Source organism: Biomphalaria glabrata, chromosome 5, assembly GCF_947242115.1.
Source record: "Biomphalaria glabrata chromosome 5, xgBioGlab47.1, whole genome shotgun sequence".
Classification (NCBI taxonomy): domain Eukaryota; kingdom Metazoa; phylum Mollusca; class Gastropoda; family Planorbidae; genus Biomphalaria; species Biomphalaria glabrata.
In genome coordinates, this window is record NC_074715.1 from 4,854,991 (window position 1) to 4,871,784 (window position 16,794).

General features: G+C 35.3%; 1 protein-coding gene across 4 annotated transcripts in view; it reads left to right on the forward strand.

The window, feature by feature from the left end:
* LOC106077948 (platelet endothelial aggregation receptor 1-like) overlaps positions 1–16,794 on the forward strand; it is a 60,793-nt gene that overhangs the window by 18,176 nt on the left and 25,823 nt on the right. For 2 of the 4 annotated variants that reach the window (XM_056028547.1, XM_056028546.1), the window contains exons 9-13: positions 2,208–2,345; positions 3,208–3,345; positions 4,028–4,165; positions 6,327–6,566; positions 7,073–7,878. In XM_056028547.1, coding sequence (XP_055884522.1) covers positions 2,208–2,345; positions 3,208–3,345; positions 4,028–4,165; positions 6,327–6,566; positions 7,073–7,158 — 740 coding nt within the window. In that variant the 3' untranslated portion in view covers positions 7,159–7,878. Of the gene's footprint in view, positions 1–1,576; positions 1,733–2,207; positions 2,346–3,207; positions 3,346–4,027; positions 4,166–6,326; positions 6,567–7,072; positions 7,879–16,794 lie in introns of those variants that run through there. The other 2 variants (XM_013238659.2, XM_056028548.1) reach the window with 2 other exon arrangements.

The following is a 16,794-nucleotide window of genomic DNA, read 5'->3' on the forward strand; positions in this document are numbered from 1 at the left end:
AGCACTGTAAAATTAAATCATTTAATCATTTTTTTGTTGCACAAAACAATGTCATTGAAGAGAAGGTATAAGACTTTCAGTTACGATGCGATTGTGTTGATCACACAATGCGTTTCTGATGATTTAATTTTTTCTTTTATATTTAAAATGTTCTCCTATTAGAAATTTTCAGAAGTCTCAAACGATATCGTGATGTCGTAGATACTACTTAAACTCAAAAATGAAATCTTCTTTAAATAAACACAAAGTCTGGAACTAGAAATCACTTTAATAATACACACACTACCCAAATGTACGTTACAATTTAATTTAAATTCAGCCACTATAGTAGCAGTTTTCTCTCAAAATTGAATCTGCCAGTCTTACAATACTACCTCTTGCTACCCTTCTAGAAACGTCGAAACTGTTTTTAAAGCTTATGAAAAACCCTCATCGTTGTCAACGACATACAACCTTAACCTTGCGCTGCAAATATACATCTAAAAATAAACTTAGTGCTGTAGCTCCCATTTTGTACGTGACATGAGTAGTTATATTCAATGATTGTTAAAGTAAAGCTCAGTTTTTTCGTATTAGTTGGCAACAGTGACGTTCAATTTAGTGTCCTTGACATTGATTAGTTCATCGAGAGAACATCCAATAGCTAGAACAAATGCACTAAGTCAGAGTCTACACTCTTTGAGATGTATAAATAAGATACACTGTATTACGCTGTCTAACATTGTTGCACTCTGTATCATATTGTATCACACTGTATCACAGTGTATCATACTATAGCACATTGCATCTCATTGTATCACACTGTATCACACTGTATCACACTGAATTACATTGCATAACATTTATCACACTGTATCACACTCTGTTGCACTCATATATTCAAAGCGTATGCCCACATCTAAGACTAAATTACACTAATAACACTTGAAGTTTTTGATAAACTTCAAATTTGAACTAAAAATAAAATGATAATCTTTCAGTTTTGATCCATAGTGTTTAATTGCAAGCTCATTTTCCATTAGTTGTAATAAAACAGGAGAACGTTTCTTTATTTCTAGATGAAGCATTCAAGTTTACCTCTCAAGAACGCTTTTTTTTAACCCTATCTTTAATATCCTCTCTTGTTTTCTTTACCCAAAGACTAATCTTTTACATATTAAAAAAACATATGTTACCTTATATAAGTCCAATTTGGGTTTGTATTTGTCTAACACTAGGCCACAGGAATGGATAACTCCCAATAGAATAGTTATTCTTTGTCTTTTCCATGACTGAAAGATACACAAGTTTAAATAGATTTTAATGATATTATGGATAAGAATTATATAAACTGAAATAATAATCAGAATCTTAAATTTAAATTTCTCATTTCAAAGAACAACAGAACGTGTTTTTTTTATGACTGCTAACCTTCCAACTAAGACGTACCAGTTCTGTTTTTCAAGAGTACTAAAACACACATTCATGCAACTAGTTTTATTCTGGTGTGCAATATAATTATCTGTATTAATGTGCCTTTTCCCACTTTACTTTGAGATTCTTAATTTGTTTTAAAAACATTTTTTAAATTCTTTTTCTGTATTTTAAAAATAAGCTTGTGACCGAGGCAAGTGGGGCATAAACTGCAACATGAATTGTTCCCAAAACTGTCTTGACTCCAACTGTGATAGAGAAACTGGACTTTGTGTATCTGGTTGTAAAGGTTTTTCAGATCCACCAAGTTGTACGAAAAGTAAGTACATGTCTCATTTAAAACATTTGGCCAACAGTTTTATTTTTAGTAACATGATAAAATGCAAAGATTACTTTAAGATTCAGGTGATGTTTATATCTTTTTAATTTCACATCTTTTGTCCTTCTAGTTACTATACGAGACTAAGCTTGAAATATGTTTGATTACAAAATGTTACTTATTAAAATACAATTTAATAAAATTGTATAATACTCAGAAAAAATAAAATAATAAATTGTATAGTGAAATGTAGGCCTATTCAGGTAAATAATACCCAATAAATTTTACAAAAAGAATTAGAAAAATTGCACAATTGGGAATCAAAGTTGATTCCACCCACAAAAATGCCAGTTATTAAAAGTAACAAAAAATTAAAATTAGAACAACTAAACACTACATACATTTTTCATTTAAATTTTGCATGCACATTCAAAGACACACCGAGTGATTTTATTGCTTTCAAAATTATTATCAGGTTGTCCTAGTGCCGTGTGGGGAGTAAATTGTACACTAGCATGTAACACGCTTTGTAAAAACTCAAGCTGTAACAAAGTTACTGGACAATGTAACAATGGATGTTCAGCTGGTTATCGAGGTCTGTGGTGCAACGAAGGTAAATTAATTATTTAAACATAAACATGAGCAAATCCTTTTATTTCTATGTGTCAGGAGTACCGGATTGGTCCCTTTGCTATACGTAATGTTAGATTTGATCGTTTGTATTAAAACTACCAATACTGAGCTATGGACTACATATTTTGCCCTAGTCAACACAGACGGGCATCGGTTTAAGCTCACTTTTAGAAGTCTTCGCCTATCTTTATTAGTAACTTTCGTTTTGGACTTAAATATGCTCCTAAGCCTTTGAACGAATTCTCCAATTGCCTCTTTAAGAAATCGTTTGCAATTTTGAGTTCTCTCAATTCCAGTTAGGCAATTAGGCTTATGAGCTGGTATCTAAATCTGACTTATTAGGATATCTTTCCTAAGTATTTTGTGACTGATAAAGGCCAATTGCTTGTTCCATATGCTAGGGAAATTAGAGCATGGAGTGGTTTGCCTAAATCAGCCAGAAAAACCGACGACTTGGCAGAATTTAAGTCTTTGATTAACATGCATGACTACATTGACCTGGAAATACGCAAAGGAAGTAATCATCTTTTTTTTTGGAAGTAACATCTGCATTTTAGAAGATAATATAAGATAAAATAAGCGGTTTCATTACATATCAAGGTTGGTATTGCATCTCAGTCTAGCCCAAACCTTACGATAAACTGAAACGATGGTAGGGTATAGAGATCGATCACGTGACCATCTAAGCGACAATACAAAGCGCTTGCCACACTACCGATCAGCATTCAAAAAAGTATCGTGTGTTCTAGATCAAATCATTGCTGATTTTGGAAAAAAGGTGGTAAAGATATATTTGTTATATGTAGTGGCGTTATCATGTGACACAATGTGTTCACTTTCAGAATGTCCAGAAGGTCAATGGGGAGATGACTGTAGCAACAACTGTTCGTCAAACTGCTGGACTCAAGTATGTAATAAACAGTCTGGACTTTGTGAGTCTGGATGTCATGGATTCAGCAATCCGCCTGATTGTACACAAGGTTAGTATTTCTTTTTTATAATCACTATGTCACGTTCGACTGCATATATGTGCTACCCGGCTGGTTTTAATTGGCCCGGCTTGAGGTTGACTAATGTAATTTTTCATCGGTCCTTACGCTTTTTTATTTACCGATATTTCTTTTTGCCTGTCAATCAATGCTGCAACTAATATGATTTATCTACCTGATTTCTGTTGTATGTTAATTTTGTTTATTACTGTAGTAGTTTATAATTGAGTTATTCATTAAACTCAAGGAAAATTTTACTTAAGCCGTGAATCAACACTTCGTATAACTATAGAGGCAGATGTTACTTTACTTTGAGAGACATACAAAAAATTGAACAATAAAACTCTGAAACAAAAATCGTGACAATACTAATAACATATAGAAATTTGACAACACTTATATTCAGCAGCGAGGGTCCCGGGTTTGAATCCTGGTGAAGACTGGGATTTTAAATTACGGGATCTTTTGGCGCCTCTGAGTCCACCCAGCTCTAATTCGTCGGAAAAAGTAAAGGCGGTTGGTCGTTGTGCTGGCCAGAAGACACCCTCGTTAACCGTGGGCCACAGAAACAGATAACTTTTACATCATCTGACCCATAGATCGTAAGGTCGGAAGCGTGGACTTTACTTATTATATCCAGCAGAAGTGCCAAATTTCCTTTCCATTTTTTCAGACTGTCCTGATGGTTCTTGGGGTCTGAATTGTCACTCCAAATGTAGTACTCAGTGTATCAATCAAATCTGTCAAAGTGTTACTGGTCACTGTATGTTTAATTGTACAGAAGGATGTAATTATCTAACGTATAGTGAAGGTTTGTTTCTTAAAATTAATTTAACTCATGATATTGTTACGTATTTCTGAATCTTCTGGCTAGATGTATTAGTTGGCACACAAATAAAAACACTGTAAAGAACTTGACGACTAAACTTTCAGTTTCATATAACTTTAATGACTATTAATTCTAACAATTCGTTACTGTAACATGTAGCGTAGAAGACTGTACAATATCTGTCAGTTTACAGTTAGCTATACCTCGTTGCAATTCATCTCTTCACTTCGTTGCAATTCATCTCTTCTCAACTTGTATCGAGCTGTATTTAACAGAACAGACCAACGACACACTTCCCAGTGTCGCTCCAGGTCTCCCAAAGCTAAACCAAGTCGTACTCAAGTCTACCGAATCAGAGCCGTACACGTCTTTCATCGACTGTATCGACTGTAACGGCTCAAGCCCACTGTAGTACACTGTATAGACTTTAACGACAGTAGTCCACTCCAGTTAACTCTACCCTAGTTAACTTGCATCGAGTCGTACACATCTCTCTTCTACTGTCTCGTACAGTAGACAACAGTACCGACGACTCACTCACGACTGACTTTCACATTAACTCTCTGGCTTATATAGAGTCCCTAATCGTTGCACAAACACGGCTAGTATCCTCTGGAATAACACGTCCTGTCTTTGTTGATGCATGTACATTCCAGAGAACACCCGCTGCTGTGTTATCTCGCCGGGGTCATACGTTGATCTCTACCTATCACTGTCATTTGTAACAATATTTTATTACTGTGAAAATGTTTTTAATTGTACAATTTTCATAGTATATTAAGCTTTTGTAAATAATCTATTGCAGTGTTTTCTAAACTTGTTCTCCGTAACGGAACACTTCGCAAATTTTCAGTATTTATCGGAACACTGCAAATTTTTTTTATAATGAGATATTAATTCACGTGGTGGGTTACTACTTAATTAATCCAATTATTCGAGAAACACTTATCTAGTTATCGCGGAACACTAGGGTTCCGCGGAACAGTTTGGGAAACTCTGATCTATTATATATTTACATAAGCCTAATTGATTCACTTAGCACTAAGTCTACCACTTGCGCGGATCCAAAAATTTGAATATTTAACCTTTTATCTATTACTGTGGATCTAGGATAACTTTGTTATTTTCATTTAAAAAAATTAATTTACCAACAACGAAATTTTATTTGCAATTTCGAATCAATATTTTTTTTTTAAAGCCGACATATTGAAAATACGAGATTGTACTACAGTTTTTAGCACTTAAAGTTTTCTTAGATGTTTTTTTCTGTTGACTTTTTGTACTTTATATGGATATGTGTGATATTAAACGATAGTGAACTCCATGTTTGACTCATATACTTCCTCTTTTTATTTGTCATATTGGTTGAAAAGCGTGAGAATAATTTAGATTCTTGAAATGAATCGTCTTCCTTCAATCACTATGTTTGTAGTTCTGTTGTACAGTCTATTGACCTAGACTTGGTTTATAAACTTTAGGTTGTTTCCATAAAGCTTACAAAATTTAAATCTAATTTCTGACCTGGGTAATTCAATTTCATGTACGCAAATTAAATCTATTTCTTCTTAAAAAAGGACCAAGTTTTTCTTGATCCTCTGTGAACTTATACAGAGTTATTTGTCTTTAATGCTGAGATGAAATCGGCATTTGAAATGGTCTTAGCTTAAAATTTTTTGCTTCGGATTAAGTCTTTTTTATTTTTAATAAATGACATCACATAAACCAACCTGCAATAAGTTAAAAAAAAACTTTTTAACAATCTCTTTCACCTATCCGTTAGTGTTAAGATCCATTGGAGCACCACGAAACATCTGTCAACCGTCTTTCTCCTTTTCTCTCTGTCCTTTGCCTTCGATATAATTTCACCAAATGACAGGCCTGTCCATTCTTTGATGTTGTCTTCCCGTCGCTTTGTCTGTCTTCCTCTTCTTCTTGTTTCTGGTACTGATCACTGATTGAAGGTTTATGCGAGTGCAGAGGATATTGCGAGGTAGCCTTAGAATTTAAGTTAATGTTTTTGAACAGTAGTTAGAAGTCATGACCTTTAATACTTTAAATCTGATAATTTATTTTTGGGTTAGGGTTGTCATGTAACTTAATTTAAGCCTTCATTTCAAGTAATTCGTTGTTTTTAATGCCACAGTAAAAGAAACTGGAAAAAATGAAATGACATTTGGAGCTGGAATGGGAATTGGATTTGTATTAGGTGTCGTTGTCATAGCAACACTAGAGGTTATCATGTTGATCATTTATAGAGTCCGAAAGAAAAGTGCAGCAACAAGTCACGAAAACAAAGATTTAAGCAATGATAAACTGCAAGCTTATGACGGCGTGAATGAAATGAATGTGTATACACATTCGTATGAGACCACGTGTTCACCAGGTGAGTTTGGGTTTTATTTACTTTACTTAACAGTAAGCTTCAAATTAGTTTTTCAATAAAAGCTTTCGGCCGGAATTCCGGAAATTTCAGTCCTCTAAATATAATTTTTATAGCTGTACTAGAGAAACAAAGTATTTCATTCGGAGAGAAAAATGTTATCCCTAGTGTGAAGTATGTCAGGGCATGTTCTATACTTGAGCACAAAGTACATGCTGCACAAACATACAAAGATTGAAGAAGATGGAATATTAAAGTTAATTACTGTAGCGAGGTCTCCACAGTCATCATCAACTTTGACGTTAGTCTAGCTTTACGAATGCACGCTTATTTACAAAGGCAACATTTTGTTTTATTTATAAATGCTTATGTACTTTTACTTACGATGTACATAGACTATGTACATTAATTTTCAAATATTACAGATATAAATTGTATGAATTTAATAAATGAATTATTTTACGATACATTTTATTAACTTACTTTGTATTCCTTTTTTTTTTGTCAAGAATTGAAGGGAGATAATAGGAATGACTCTTCACAGCAGACGTCAGAGTACAGTAACCTCCAATCACCTGTTTATGAGACTTTTTAGTATATAAAGAGATTTGTTTCGTTATCACGTCTTGTTCTAAATACTGTGAATCATATTTTTAAAAGCAATATAAATACAATATAAAATTGTTGATCCATGCCACTCATTTATTCATTCACTCATAGTATGTAATGACTAAATCTCCCCAAAAAATATGATATGGAAAATGTAGAAACATAGACATATCTTCTATTCTATATTAAAAACTCGAAGTCTAAAAAAATAATCTTACAGTAAATATAAGTGTGTACACTAGGCACCAGGATGTGTACGTAATTTGGGTGTGGGAGATATGTTATTCTAAATATGGGACCGCCCTAAATCTAGAAAGGGGGCGCTCGGCTTCTAAACCTGAGGACCTGGGCTCGAATCTCGATGAAGACTGTGATTTTGAATGTCGGATTATTAGAGCGTCCCTGAGTCCACCCAACTTAAATGGATACCTGACTTTAGTATGGGAAAGTAAAGGTGGTTGGTCGTTATTCTGGCCACATGACACCCTGCTTGTTAACTGTTGGTCATAGAAAACAGATGAACCCATCATCTGCCCCATAGATCGCAGGGTCTGAAAAGGGAAACCTTACTTTGTATTAGATCTAGATAGATGACTGATAAAATCAAAATATATATGTAACTTATTTGTGTATGCAATATATGTACTTATTGTCCTTATGTTTTCATCAACGTCTGATAACACATGTAAATATATACATTTATAAATGTGTTTGCATCTTAAAAATATTTATTTGTTTCGCATTGCTTTTAAATTAGTAGGCTAAATTGAAAAAGGCAAAATAATGTAGCTAAAATAAGGCATGTTGTATTGTACGTGTGTGTGTGTGTGTACAATCTTAATGGCAGGATTCAAAGGAATTTATTTCTAATTGGACGTAATCAAAATAGGATTCTAAAGTATACATAAATTTTAAATTAAATATTTTGACACAAAATTGAGCCCCCATATTTTTAATTTTCGTGTTAATCATTCTGTTTGTTTGTCTTCGAAAGAAGTATTTGGTGTGAAAGATTATACAATTTTGTTTTCTTTTAACTTTATCTGTATAATCTTGGCTGATACATGCAAATTATTATTAAAATACTTTGAAGTATTCCAAAAGCATTAGCTTTGATTTTTAACACTCTGAACAATTTACTTACAATTATAAAATTCTATTAATTTAAGTTTACTTTAAATGGGGCCGTCAAGTGTTAATGTATAACAAATTCCATTACCAAACAAATCAGTTTTTATTTCGTCCTTTAAACAACTTATAGAGTAATTATTTTGCTCTTAATAACTAATGAAGTTAGATTTTTTAAAAATTCCTCCGCCCCCTCCCACCCCCCTTCCAACTTAGAATTAGGTCATCCCGCGCCGTTCCGCGCATTGGGTGGCAAACTGTCTCCATAAAGATCTGTCACTGGCAATGTCTGAAGCCTCCTCCCACCTGGTGTCCACTGTTCTGAGGTCCTCCATGAAGGTGTGGCGCAAAGTTATACAAGGACGTCCCTGTTTGCGCTTTCCTCGTATTGACCTCCATGTCATCGCAACTCTTGGTATGCTTGTCAGAGAACATGTCCCGCAAGCCTCATGCGACACTCTGTCACAACCTCACTAAGTGTTCGACTCTCAGTTCGGCATAGAACTTTCTTTTTTGAGACCCGATCTGTGTTACTGACTCCTAAAATCCGTCTCAGCCTTTTTTGTTGAGCCATATTTAGTCTTTTCTCAATTTCGGCAGATGACTTCCATGTCTCACATGCATATGTTGCAGTTGGAATGACGATTGTGTTAAGAAGGTGTATTTTCCCATTGAGTCTAGTGGCTTGGCTAGTCCAAATACGCTGCAGCCTTTGGAAAATGCTCCCTGCCTTTCCTATTCGGCACGCTGCATCATGGTAGGCATCTCAATCATAAAAAGGGGGCACCCTTTGCCTTATATCCCACTCAAAAAATTTAAGTCTTATCAAAGTTTATGCGGAGACCAATTTTGGGTGCCTCTCTGTATAGGCTCTCCGTCATTTCTTGTATGCCTTTATTTGTAGCCCCGAGTAGTGCAACGTCATCAGCAAAGTCCAAGTCCGTCATTCGGCTTTGTTCATGCCATGGAATACCAAAGGCAGTCTGGTTCATTGCTCTCCTCATTATGTAGTTGATTGCTAGGAGGAAAAGGAAGGGAGATAAGATGCCCCCCTGTCTCACACCTGTCTCAATGCTAAAAAACTCGGTTATTCTTTCACTATTTTAATGCAGCAACTAGATTGACTGTATAGGTGTCGTAGGATCTGAACTAAATTTTTTCTGGGATGCCGTATTCTCTAACTATTTGCTATAGTAATTCTCGGTGGACACTATCATACGCTTTCTTAAAGTCTACGAAACTGATCGTTAGCCATTGTTGGTACTCAAGACTTTGTTTTATGATATTTCGTAGAACGACGAAGATCTGTTCTGTACATGATCTGCCTCTTCGGAAGCCTCCTTGCTCTTCTCTGAGCCTCTCATCTACAGACTGTTGAAGCCTCCTCAACAAAGAATAAAGAATAAAAATCCTTGTTTAACGATGTATAAAACTACTAGACTTTATAATACTCAAGACTTTTAGAAGATATTTTGGCTTGGAGCACAAAATATTTTTTAAATTTATTTGGGAGAAAAAATCTTTCAAAAAGACGTCATTAACTTTTGCGCAATCTAAGTCTAGATATAAAGGCCGATCTTTGGAATATTATAAAACTTGCCGGACATTAGCCGCGGCCTGCGGGTGTTGCTCTGCGTATTGCTGATGTAGTCACTGATATAGTGAATTAGAAACGATTAAAGACAATAATAAGGTTATAAGTGAATGAAAAAATATTATGAATGGAGCTAAAAATAGCTAATTGACATGAATTCAATTTTTTAATGAAAACAATGAATGTTAATTTGATTAAAATATGAAATGAATGAACTGTAATTAGTATGTTCATGTGTTTAATTATAAAACTATCTTTGCTAAATGAAATTCTATCACCTTAGAGCTGAAATAGTTTTTTAGAGCTAGGAATAGAGAGTTTCGTAACATTTTGGTCTGCGCATGCGTGACCTTTTGTATTAGATTACGCGAATGAATGAAAGTGTAACCTTTCGGTAATGTCTAATGAAAGAATGTACGTCAGGCATGGGCGTAGCCAGGATTTTTTTTCGGGGGGGGGGGGTTTGGGGGGGGGATTTTTTTCTACCACCCCCCTCGACCCCCCCCCTCCCCGCGAATTTTTTTTTTGTATATGTATTTATGTGTGTGTGTGTGTATGTGTACATAATCTTTATTGCATTCTGACCATTCATTCTTCTTTCGGAAGACGTTTATTGTGCCCTAGAATAGGTTCTTCCATGAGTTAGTGGAAAAATTGTAGATTCCAGCCAATACTAGCAAGGGTGTCTGGGGGTGCGCTAGGAGCTCCCCCAGCGCGGAGCGAAGCCTCACCGCCAAGCACTATTTTTGATATTGAAAGCCAACAAAATGCATATTTTGAGGTATCTAAAGTGCATTTTCCTTCTATGTGCTATTCTTACTGACTTAGACCCTCCCGCGCCGTTTGGCGCATTTGACGTCAAGCTGTTTTCATAAAATTGTAGATTCCCTGCTATTACTAGCAATGGGGTCTGGGGGAGCGCTAGGAGCTCCCACAGCGCGGGGCGAAGCCCCGCTGCCAAGCACTATTTCTTTTATTGAAAGCCAACAGAATGCATATTCTGAGGTATCTACAGTGCATTTTCCTGCTATTAAAAAGTTTTATTTCAAAAACCTAATGTGCTATTCTTACTGACTTAGACCCTTCCGCGCCGTTCGGAGCATTTGACGTCAAGCTGTTTCCATAAAAATCTGTCACTGGTAATGTCTGAAGCCTCTTCCCACCTGCCATGAGGACCTCAATGAATGAGTGGCGTCAAGTTGTACTAGGATATCATTGCAACTCTTCTTATGCGTAATTCATTTTGTCGGAGAACATGTCCCGCAAACCTCATGCGTCGCTCTCTCACAATCTTACTAAAGGGTCGACTCCCAGTTCGGCATAGGATTTCCTTGATTTAAACCCGATCTCTATAACTGACTACTAAAATCTGTCTTAGCCATCTTTGTTGAGCCACATTTAGTGGCAGATGACTATTCACTGCAGTTTATTAAGGGAGCCCTGCCACTGGTAAAAATGTGTAACCTCTCTTGAATACGCTCTTGGAATTAAGTGACTGTAGTTTGCTTTAGATTTTATATCGAAAAGAGAGTTATCGTCAAAATCATCTGTTTGGAGTTTTCCATCTCAAAATGCTCTGTAAGGGGGATCTTAAACTCAAAACCATCTGAAGGGGTTTTAAACTTTTAAAAAACGTCATCTGTAGAAGAGGGGTTTAAACTCAAAACTCCCGATTGGATTGGCTACGCTCAAATAATTTTAGTGTGTCATTTGCTTTTTTTTAAATAATGAAGATGTATTTTTTAGCATCAAATCCATCTGAATGGGGGTTTAAACCCAAACCCCCTTTTGGCAACGCTCATAGCATTTTGAGTGCGTACTTTGCTTTTTTTCTTCAACTGATGATGTATTTTTTAGCCTCAAACCTCCCTGGCGGGGGGTTTAAACTCAAAACCCCTTTGGCTACGCTTATAGATTTTAGAGTGAGTAAATTTGCTTTTATTTATATTAAAGAGTTACTTTTTTGCTTCAAACTCCTATGGAGGGGAGTTTAAACTCAAAACCCCTTTGACTACACTCATAACATTTTGAGTGTATAATTTGTTTTTGTTTTTATTATTAAAGAAGTGGGGTTTAAACTCAAAACTAAGTGAAAACCCATTTAGCTACTCTCATAACATTTTGAGTGCGTAATTAGCTTTTTTTTATACTGGTAGGGAGTTTATCGTAAATTTTGGAGGGGGATTTAAAATCAAAATCTCCCTTAACTGTGCTCTTGGAATTAGGGGATTTTCGTTTGCATTTTTTTTGGTTTTGTTTTATAGAAGTTAACTGCAAAAACCCTAAGTAGGGGGGTTAAAACTCAAAACCCCTGGTAGGGGGTTTTAAACTCAAAACCCCTGGTAGGGGTTTTTAAACTCGAACCCGCCTGGTAGGGGGTTTTAAACTCAAAACACCCTGGTAGGGGGTTTTAAACTAAAAACCCCATTGGTTGTGCTGGGGCAAGTGATGGTTTAGTATTAAAATATCACCTAAAACAAACAAAATCAAAGCAAAAAATCATTCACTAAATTCCGACACTCCCCCCACCCACCAAGGGGGGGGGGGGATTTCATTTCGGGGGGGGGGGTTGAACCCCAACCCCCCCCCCCCTGGCTACGCCCATGAGACGTCAGGAGTTCTAAATTGGCAGATATAAAGAACGAATTTATGTAAAAGTGTTTTTGAAACACAAATTTGAAGGTTGATTTGATTAAATAATGAAATCAATATACTGTATATTGTATTTTCATGTTTCAAAGTAAAAAACTATATGTGCAAAGTGTACTTCTTAAAAGTAGATCTAGATCTAAATCCTTTCGATCTTTTCTCATGTCAACATTGTAAACAAAGCCTAGATCCATAAAATACTCTAGCTTTAATAGAGTCGGTCAACTTTTTTTTTGAGGGTCTTAAGTTTGTTTTAGGACTACAATACATGCACTACGGTCTAGGTCTAAGTTAGTACCCAAGGAACATTCCTGCCAAGTTTTACCAAGATTGGTCAAGCGGTTTTGATGTCTATAACGGCTCTAACCATTTTCCTACATATTTGACAGTTGATGTATATATTTTGGGTAAAAAAAAATACTCTATTGTCACAAAAATGGGATAGTTTGACCATTAAAAATTCTCCTAGCATATAAATAAATTTCAATTCGGCAAGAGGACAATACACTATCTTGAACGTCTTCAGTAATGCTTGGAAATAATGAGGGAATGGGGCTGGGTTTTTTTTTCCCTTTTTTTTTAAATTGAACATATAGTAGTTTTTTTTTTTTAAATATGTGAGACTAAGAGAGAGAGGGGGGAGAGGGAGAGAGAGAGAGAGAGAGAGGATAGAGACCGAGGGAGACAGACAGAGAGAGGGAGAGGGAGACAGAAACAGAGAGAGGGAGAAAGAGACAGACAGGGAGAGGGGAGAGGGAGGAGAGAGAGTGTGTGTGTAAGCGAAATAGAGAGAAAAAAGGGAGAGATGAAAAGAGGCAAAGAAAAAATAGAGCGATGGAGAGAGACGCAAATAAAGACAAGTAGAAAGAAAAAGAGATAAAGAAACAGAGAGAAAAAAAAAAGGAAAGAAAAAAAAATATTTGTATTGGAAAAACCTCTCTTGGCTGCGGTCAGGGAACTTGTTGACTGTATTTATCCTTCAGTTGTTGTTTTTTTATTGTAGAAGTTTTAACTTCAGAACTCTCTTGGCTACGCTCATGCAATATTTCCGGTATTTAAAAAAATAAAAAAAAAGCTTATTCTGAGGTTTCTACAGTTTATTATCCTGCCACTCTTCTAAAAAGTCAAAAACCAAATTGTCAATAATGAATGTGTGTATATATGTATAATCTATTTTTTACCATTGCGCGAATGACCGGAAGTGTGTTAGTTGTCAGAGAGAGTCCAGCTTGTGTGTAATATGCGGTAAAGCTGATTAAAGTTTATGTGTTTGATCTAGTGGTTTCATTGTTTTATTTCGTAAACTAGAACTGAACCAGGGACACCTGAAGACGTAGCGAGACCTAAGGTAGATTCTATCGAGTTATAAGTATAAATAGAATTGGAAAGCTGTAAGACAAATATGAACTTTATTTATGGAACCCAGCGACTAGTATAAATTGATAACTATAGTTTTACTTTAGTTTTATTATTTGATGGGGAAGAGTAAACCCTTTTGACTACAATCTTGAAATTTGCTTTTCGTTTAGTTGGAAAGGGAGCTAACCTCAAACCCCCTCTTTGCTACGCTCGTAATATTCGGTGATTGGAGTTTGGAAAGTCTTTGATTGTTTTGTTGAAATCAAGATATTTGTATAAGACTCTACGTCGATTAAACGTTTAAGTTTAGCTAAAAATCGAAATATATCTTAAATTGGATTAAATTTAATTTTAAACAAGGTTACAAAGACAATTTGTGTGGAAACACAAACTTAAAATCGGCCCCGAAGTGGTTCACCCAGACGGGCTTCAATATTTTCAGAAAGAACATCCAAATGAAATTATATCAAAGACAAATGAGAGATAAGAATGGAGAAAGAAGGTTGACAGATCTTGTGTAGTGCCCCAATGGTGCTGCAGATCAAAGGATAGGTGCAAGTGAATGCAAAGTTAGATGTGAACCTGGCCTAATTAGTTCCCCTTTCAGACCTTGTGGTCTATAGGGCAGATGATGTAAAGTTCATCAGTTTTCCTGGCCTACGGTTAACGAGGGTGTTATGTAGCCAGCACAACGACCAACCGCCTTTACTTTTCCCCAACTAGTGTCAGCTACCCATTAGAGCTGGGTAGACTCAGTGGCGCCCAAGGATTCCGAAGTTGAAAATCCCAGTCTTCACCAGGATTCGAACCCGGGACCCTCGGTTCGGAAGCCAATGTACATAATGTAATTGTTTTGAAAAAGCTCTATCTTCTTGTATCTGGCTCTCGCACTTTGGAATAATTCAAGAAAAGGAAGTTTATAAGATTACTATTCGTTTTAAATTAGGTATAACTTATAATGCATACTAATTAGCTTTTTCTCTTTAAAAGACTGCTTGCATAACTGATTTTAAAAATTAGATTTTTCGCTTTCAGGAAAAAAAAAAGTAGCCGTTGCATCAGAACTTTGAATGGTCTAAAATATTGTGATGTCGGATTTTCAATATCTTTTCTAGTTTACGAGATCTAAACGGGACGGACGGACAGACGGACAGACATTTCGCACAAAACTAATAACGTCTTTTCCCCTTTCGGGGACCACAAAAAATACTATAATAAAAACACCATGTGTGAATATTTAATTACTTAGCTAAACGTCTATGTTAAATTACCACACAAATAACACAAAGTTTCGTGTGTGTGTAAAGATAGAACAAATCCGTATCAAAACCACGTGTTAGCACAGACTGTGGACTGGTTTAGAAAAAAAAAAGGATTGAGTTTAACTAAAAACATTTTTGAATGTACCATTCATACCTGCAAAATTCCGCGAACTTTCCGCTCTGATGAATACTTATAAAGCTATTTATAGAACTGCTGGAAATACTTACAGTGGGGAAATTTGAGTTTTAAAAACCTAAAACAGGGAAGTAATTCTTATTGTAAACTTATCATCATTTCAACATTTATAGTTTTTACATTTTAGGCATTTTATGACAGGTAAGTTTTATATCTGGGATAAAGAAATAAATGTTGAATATCTAAAGGTAATAATTTTTGTAGAATGACATAAATATATAAATAGTATTAATAGCATGACTTTACACTACTAAACAATTTTTACTTCACATAACTATAGTCATTGCATAAATGTTATCCTTCCCCACCCCCCCATCCCCAAACCCCAGTATTGAGAGATATAATAATAAAGATACTTACATATTGATCAAACATAACATGTGACGTTTACATCAGAAAATTAAAATGTATTTAAAAAGATTTGTTTAATAGTTAGGTTTCGTTTTTGTTTTGCACAAAGGATGAGTCTGTGTTAAATATTTGATATGTTGAATGAAATATTAAATTAACAAAAATATGCCTACCTCAGTATGAACTGATAAGAAATTATATTAAAATTTCGTTTGCTATTAATGTTTGACATGCTAAGGATGTTTCTGCAGAACTGAAGATGCTCTGTATCCTAGCCCAGCGGGCAAGGTATGAAGCAGGGACCATTAAAGCGACAGAGCATGAGTCTAACGCGCATACCGCACGACCAGATGCTTGAATATATTTATGTGTAAATATCTTTTTCTCTCTATACATCTCTTTGTTCTCTTTTTCATTCTTAATTCTTTTCTATTATTTGTTCTTTTTCTTTGTTTTTCTTCTTTTTTTTTTCTTTTGTTTCTTTCTTTCTTAATTTCTCTAGATCTTTTTCTTTGATTTTCTTTCCTTAATAATTATCATTCTTCTTTCTCTCTCTCTCTCTCTCTCTCTATTTCTCTGTCTTTCTCTCTCTGTCTGTCTCTCTTTATCTCTGTCTCTCTCTCTGTCTTTCTGTCTCTATCTCTCTGTCTCTTTATTTGTCTGTCTCTCTCTCTCTCTGTATCTCTCTCTGTTTCTTTCTCTGTCTCTGTATGTCTCTCTCTGTCTCTCTCTCTCTCTGTGTTTCTCTCTATGTCTCTCTCTCTCTCTCTCTGTCTCTCTCTTTCTCTGTTTTTAATTTTAAAGAGCTTTCTGACTTATAGAAAGATACAGATATAAAAGACACAGAAAATTAGTCAATAACATAGGCCTACACACGTACTGATTGAACTAGATCAAGAGAAAGTAAGTGTACGTTTGTTAAAAAGGATTTAGGATTAGAGGCAATGTCTGTTTCGGACTCCTCAACTCAATAAATTATAAGAAAATGGAACAGACACAAAATAGAGCAGTAAGATTCATAACAAACGAATATTCACATTTGAGTAGAGTAGCACCTTTAGTATAATCACTAAATTTAGAAAG